Consider the following 7,223-nt stretch of genomic DNA (forward strand, 5'->3'; position numbering starts at 1 on the left):
CCTGCTGAAGCTCTATCTATCTTTCCTTCCATCATACCTCATTGGTGGTGAAACTTCAGCAGGGCTGCTGAGGAATATTTCCCAACGTGAAAGACACTGTTCACTGCAGAATGGTTGCGGAAGGAGAAAACAGCACTAGGGCTCCAAACCTCAAAACAGGAAAGCAGGCGTGTGTGCAGAGCACAGCTCATCTAGAGCTGTCTCCGTCCTAGGGATGGGCAGCAGTGACTTCCTGCGCCAGCCTGTCCCACCAGCAGGGCTACCTGAGACTTACATGATTAGCCACTGCTGCCTCCCTAACACACTGGCTGAAACAATATGCATTTTCCTCTCTATTTGATAATGCAGACATTGTCCTACATCTCTCCCAAAGCCAACGCAAAAGGAAACCAGAAGAAAAGGGCTCTTTTTATGATAGAGCCCCTTAAGCCCAGCAGGCCTGGTGGCTGAGCACCAGCCTGAACACAAAACCCACCTCTGCTGCTTCCACTGCCAGCACCCCCTCCACACTTTCCTCCAGCACACACACTTCTCAGCTCCTGCCCCTCTTGCCAAAACACTTTCCAGGAGAAAAGCCAAGCAGTGTCCTGGTGAATACATACCTGCATTTCTGGCCACAGTAGCACCAGAACTTCGTATCGGCCTGAATTGTGTCATGGTCCCAAAGTGCCAGGTCAGCAGGGTTTGACCATGCCAACAGATGGGTGCAAATGCTCATGCAGATGAGCCGTGGTCCCTAAGTGCTCCCCAGGGCCAGGGCAGTTCTAAGCTTGGAGAAAGACACTTCCTTTTACAGTTTTCCTAGAGCTTTTTTTCCAACAGGTACCAGACACCCAATGCAGTTCCACAGGCTCCTGCTTTACCCTCCCTTCACCTGATGCTCAAATTTCTTTTTACTCCTGGCTTATCTGAGGCATCATCACGTGGAAAGCCTAAGGTATTTAATTAACTTCACAGGAAGCCAGTGAAGCTGCTTTGGGATGGATTTGGTCCAATACAACTAGGATAAATACTTTCTAAACCCCAGTAAAGCCATTTCCTAACAGGTTAAAACAGTCCCACTGCAGCCTGAGATGAGGCTGTGATGGGACGTGGGAGAATCCAGTGGCTGACGTGGCCACGTTCAGTGTGCAAGCTGAACAAAATGCAACAGATGAAGAAACTATCTAACTAATGAGGGAAAGTGCATTAGGTCAGTATAGTTCATTCTAACTAAGAGTAATTAGCAGAAGAAGGAAGAAAAATTATCTCACCCATGTTCTTTCCCCATGTCCTTTCAAATGTTCAGGGACATTTAATTTTGAGGAAAAGTTTCAACCAATACAAATATGCCAAATATAATCTTCAGTGTCCTTACCTACTTGTACAGGCAACTTGAGCCACATGCTGCTTGGGGCTCTCTTAAATTTATATTATAAACCCACTTAAAACTATGCATAGAAAGTAATATATATTATACCCAAGAAAATTGTCATTCTGGGCTACTTGGCAGTTTGTGGAGTAGCAGATTTTTAACCTTAAAGACGTATCTGGTAGAATTTCTTTACTGTACTCACTTGTCCTCCTAGTGATATCTTGAATTGTGCTGAGACTCAACTGTAATAATATTTTTTTTTAATTGTTGCTCTTGCTTAATGTTTCTCCATTTCACACATAGAGGTTTGTTTAAATAAAGTACAAGTACTTCTATTTAAATTTTTAAATAATTATGGAAATCTTTCTTTTCATAATAGGTTTAGTAAATTATGCCCTTCTTTAGAGCTGGGGAAGGTTTCTTGCCATATTATCATGTTTGCCAAAAATGCATCTGTAGAGAATTTTGGGGAAAAATTATTTGAAAATTCAGCTAGACTTGATAATTACTTTAATAAAAAACAGTAACACTTTGGAAATGCTGGGAGTGCTGATTAGGCAATTCCTGGAATAAAATTCAGCTTTTAAGTTGCAGAACATCTTAGTTTAGAGATTTCAAAAAATTAATCAAAAGTGCTTCATTTGACTCTAAGCCAAAGTTGTTCCTTTTTGCCTCTTACTTTAGATTTCTCAGAAAACTGAAAATCCTACTTTCTGTGATCAGCTTCGGATGACATTTTTCATTTGTTCAGTTTTCTGAGCTAAGCAGCAAGTTAGTTGCACACATAACCATTCACAGTTTTCTGAACAAAAATAAAATTAGGAGTCTAGCTTGCATGCTGGCACTGCAGTGGGACAGTGTGCCGAAATATCCTGAACTACCAAAGACAGCAGACTTTTCTAAGCTCCTGTCTGTGTGCGACCAGTAGCGTTCTTCCTTCTGAGATACTAAAACCAGATTTCTGAAGAGCTGCCAAATCAAAGCATTTGATCCAAGGAAGAAAGTGTCACCCCAAAAAAATTTTTATCAGTTCTTCTCTCAGTGACAACATGTTGTTGATGACCTGGGAAGTGTTGAACTAATGCAACTCTCAAAGCTCCCTATGAATACAGAGTGGTTGCAGTAAAGACATTTCCAGTCAAGCCTGTGAAGAGGAACAACTGATGCTGCTCTCAGCCAAAGTACTCACCAGTAATTCCTTGGGAGATATCTTATTATTTCTTTAAAAAGAAAACTAAACAGAAAGCACAAGGCCACAAAAAATTGACTTCTCCATGTCAATAAAATAACTGTCCCCCTTCTAGAACGTGTGTAAGCCTGTAATGGCAAGCAGCAACCATGCACAGCAGTGAAGAGATTGCATCCAGAGCATCGGGCAAGTACACCATCCTTCTAGTAGAGCTCAGGAGGTACAGCATTAGTGACGGTGAATACTACAGATACCTCTTCCTGTATTTGAGTGTCCATTTGTTTTGATGTGGGTTGTGTCTTTGTGTTCTGGATGGAAATAATGTGCTGGTATAGCAACACTAGGAACAAAGTGTTTCTTGACTGCTGGAGTTCCTCAGGCTTGGAAGCCAAAAGCTGATGCTCTCTCTCTGAGCAGCTCCCGGCACAAATGACAACTCCAGCTCCCTGCAAATGAAGAAATCCTTCTTACAGGAATGACATAAAATCCAGGCACTCAGAGTTTATGTCAAGGTCAGCTTGAACAGGATATTAAATATTCCTAACATTGGAATTGCCTGTATTTTTCTGAAGCAAGCGCTGCTGCCCTTGGTGTTGTGTGTAGCCTCTCTACACTAGTTACAACACAGCTGGGGTGTGCATTTGCCACTGCATGTTCTCATACATTCAGTACACCACTTCCCAGTCAAACAGAAACCTCTAGCTAATTATTAGCTTAATTTCAAAATTTTGCCCTCCTGATTTCCTCTTTATCAAAGTTACAAACATTTTGCTTCTGAACTCATGATTGATTTGTAATTACTCTTGTCTCACCCCTCATGTAAACCACAGCCACTTGCACTTGCATGTCTCCTTCTCCAGTTCTACTGCTCTCTGCAGATTTCAGTCAGAGAATCAATAATGGTAAGGGACTAGCTCCTCTGCTCAACAACCAAGTGACAAATTACAACCAGTTGTAGTATATTCAGATTGAATCCCCTGCAGAGGACATAACTACATACTAAATGTAATACAGACCATAAAACTCTCACCCTTCGGAGGCACAGACAGACCAGAAAACAAGGAAGGTCATTCCTTTTAATCCAGTCTCCTCACAACAGATTCTCAGCTATTCCAGAGAGGACCTCCCTATCTGAAGCTTTCTCCCTGGGACTTTGACTTCTTCTTCCTAAGTCCAAAGGCGCAGTTCTCAGGAACTCAGTTCACTAAACTGAGGTGTCTAATGCCATCTGGAACATCTAAACATACCAATGACCCACAAAAGAGCAATGTCCTGGAAGAGGAGGTAGAGACCAGGCAAGATTGAATAGGACATCTCAGATGACACTAGACCTCCACGTCTATTCATTTTCTTTATTTCCAGCGCTACCTGCCTCTGCTTTGCTACTGCTTCCTTAGCCCAAGCCACCTTTCTGAAACTCTTTCCTTCTCCACAAGGACTTCATTGTGATTTTCAAAGCAGACTTCCAACATATGTTACCTTCTGGGGGCTCAAAGACCGGTGGGTTCAAGCAATACATGTGATAGCCACGGTCACAGTCATCACAGAAGAGCAGCTGGTCCTGAGGCAGGGTTGTTGGGGAGACAGTAGGGAAACAGGGAGAGAAGGAGAGGAGAAGAGAGAGAAAAAAATTATGTAAATTAGTCTCTTGCCAAGATGAAAACATAGGCATGGTAACCAGCAGAGTTCAGCTGGGAACACAGAGCTGAAACATAGAGACTAAGAGACTATTGGGAATGTAAAAGACTACAGGAATCATGTTTGTGCATCCATGATCAACCACCATATTTCTGAGAGGCCACAGAGAGTCCTGCTCATCAAAAAGGCAATTCAGTTTCTAACTTGAAAATCTCTCTGCAGCAGTGGAGAACTTCCTCCTGGCCTCATGATGCAGGAGCAAAAGTTTTTAGGCCAGGGATATGCTGTTCTGAGAGAAGAGGACAGGCTTTGCTGGGCTCCAATGTGACCACATGCTGGATCTCATCCTTTCAGAGAAAATCTTTCTCATCAAAAGCATGGAATCAAAACTCAGCTGAGTAAATGCCCTGTGAAACAGATGGAAATTACATTATCCCACCATGTGGTCTTCAGCTCTTTCATATATCTGGGGGGAAAAAAGCTGCTCTGAAGTATCCCATGATTTCTAACACATAACAGCTCCCTGTTGAAGAAAAAAACCAACAAACCAACAAAAAAAAAAACCCCACACAACAAAAACCCTCAGGCTTCAAATTGATTCTGCTATAGGGAATACAGTGTTAGCTAATTGCCTCCAAAGTTCTCCTGTGACTGTAAATTCTCCAAGTTTCTCAAAGACTGTGAAGGACCCTTAGCATCAGATTTTAACTGAAAACCCCACAGAGAGGACACAGTTCAGCTGCAGGCTTTGGATCATGGTTTGGAAACTACTGGGACAGATGATTAGGGGGCTAGAGAGTGGCCTAGCCATCCCACTTCAAATATTTTCATGTTTTCCAAGTCTTGTAATTAAGATGAAAAATCATGCCAAAAAAGTAAACAACATCAGGGACAGAAGAAACATACCTGCCATCTCTCAGGTTTTCACCCATTCACATCTATTCCTAACTACTCTGTTGGAGATACTATTCTCTTGCAGCTCCCTGTGACATGAGTTTATGGAGTCCAGCATATTTCTACCAAATAAGCATACATGCCACAAGTATCACCATCTTAAGTGGCACTATATGATACCTGTGGTAATTTCAGCAGAGAACAATGGCTGAACAGAAGCCCTGTGGAGAAGCCTGTGTCTGCTCTCAGGAGTGGCTTTTCCTGGCGGTGTATGGAAGCAGCAGGAAAGTCATGGCCCACACCATTGCCACGTGCTTCTCAAGGGTGGGCATGAGAGTAGCTTGCAGTGATGCTTATTTGCATGAAAAGGTAAATGAACTCACATCGTTCTCAGAGGTCCCACAAAGGCTGCAGGATTTGCACTCAATGCACTGCCACTGATAGGTTTTAACAGCCTCAGTCATGTTTGTGGTGAACTGCAGGCAGGTCGGGTGTCCTGAGGAAGATCGGAAACAACTGTCATTGTTAAGGCTCGTTTATCGCTTGTTAATTAGTCGGTATTAAATTTGGGAACGAAACGCACATGGACATGGACTGATCACAACATGGGCTGCAACTAACAGATACCAAAGAGGAAAGCAGGCATTAACCCTTTCGCTGCCGGGCACAAGAGAAAATCAGAGTCATCCCCACCCATTCCCCATTGGCAAAGCAGTTTTATTCAGAGCTCTTAAAAACAGTTTGGCTTTGGGTTTGTTTTTTTTTGTGGGGCTTTTTTGGAAAGAAAACAAGAGAAAGGATGAAATCAGAAACAAACCCAATTTCAGAGAGAGCCCATCCCTCTTAATAGAAATGGAACTGCAGTTTCAATTAGCATTGTTTCGACCGGACTGAAAGACCTGGTGGAAATGAGGTTATTCTCCATTTCAGAGCTTCCCTGCCTGGTGTCCAAATGGGTGGAGCAATTCTGTAAACTTTGCTTAAATGGAAGCAGTAGCATACAGAGAAGAAGCAAGACAAGATGGAGGGATACAGCTTTTATTTTTTTAAGAGCTCTGCCACTAATGTTGGTTGGCACAGAAGAAACCAAATTGCACAGCTATCTTTCCAGGATCAAAACAAGAAACCAAAAGGAAAAAAAACCCAAGCCAACTCCCACAATGAACTAAATGAAAGGAATAAAGAAAGGAAAGCTAGCAGAACAGTCACATCTAATCGGGAAGGACAGATTGCCAGAGTTACAACCCCCGACCCTACATGCGTGTCGACTCCAGCTTTGCAAAACAGCGGTATCACAGTAGCAGGGTCAGCAATGGGCTTTCTGGAGGGGAAAATACAAACAAACAAACCAAATGTAGGATCAGTGTTCCTTCTGCAAAACAAAACAAGAAAAATATACTGCTGAAATAAAGTACTGTACTCCCAAACCACCCCTGTCAGGCTGAGGCAGTCCCTCAGCCACCTGCAATAAACTACTTCTTGCCTTCTTGAAAAGTCCTGTATTTAGCATCCCTCTCTGACACTCAGGAGTATTAACAGGGTGCACAGGGGCGTGGGACACTGACAGCCACTTGCTCACCTATAGAAAAACTAGAAATACAGGTAGGTACATCCAGCACTACTGCACTCTACTTCTAGAGACTTACACTGGCGGGTGCGTGGGGTTTTTTCACCTCCAGCCAACCTGCTGTTCTTAGATTTCACATGGTGGATAGGAGAAAATCTTGTCTACCTCCACCAGCCTAAAAGTCTTTTTAAGAGTGGAGAAAGAAACACTGCTTCTCCAGCAAGATCAAAATGGCACAGCTACATTAGATGTGGGCATAGATGCACCATCTTCATTACCAGACCTATCAGCAGCATTTTGCTGTGTGGTCACATCACACCTACCACCCTACAAGAAGCTTCTATATTTTCTAGCCAGTGAAGAAAACAGTTGCTAAGGACTGCTGGGTAAGGCAATAATGCTGTAGGGAATGTATCTCCTTTATGTGCCCATGATACCACCAAATGGTGTAATAAGGATTTTTGCTCTCCAGTTACATTTGCGTGGTAGTGATAAGAAAACTAAGTCTGTCCAGCAAAGAAGTGTGTGTACATAAGTTATTAAGGAAATTGAATAGAAAATACAGGAGATTTTTAAGGAAA

General features: G+C 42.8%; 1 protein-coding gene across 2 annotated transcripts in view; it reads right to left on the reverse strand.

Annotated features, from left to right (window-relative positions):
* Positions 1-2,162: 2,162 nt before the first annotated feature.
* DPF3 (D4, zinc and double PHD fingers, family 3) overlaps positions 2,163-7,223 on the reverse strand; it is a 95,425-nt gene continuing 90,364 nt past the window's right edge. Inside the window, exons 8-10 of one of the 2 annotated variants that reach the window (XM_009999723.1) lie at positions 5,459-5,571; positions 4,023-4,104; positions 2,163-2,989 (exon numbers count right to left, since the gene is read on the reverse strand). In XM_009999723.1, coding sequence (XP_009998025.1) covers positions 2,919-2,989; positions 4,023-4,104; positions 5,459-5,571 — 266 coding nt within the window. In that variant the 3' untranslated portion in view covers positions 2,163-2,918. The remainder of the gene's footprint in view (positions 2,990-4,022; positions 4,105-5,458; positions 5,572-7,223) is intronic. The other variant, XM_009999726.1, reaches the window with a different exon arrangement.

This window comes from Chaetura pelagica, unplaced genomic scaffold (assembly GCF_000747805.2).
Source record: "Chaetura pelagica isolate M959 unplaced genomic scaffold, ChaPel_1.0 scaffold416, whole genome shotgun sequence".
Lineage (NCBI taxonomy): Eukaryota > Metazoa > Chordata > Aves > Apodiformes > Apodidae > Chaetura > Chaetura pelagica.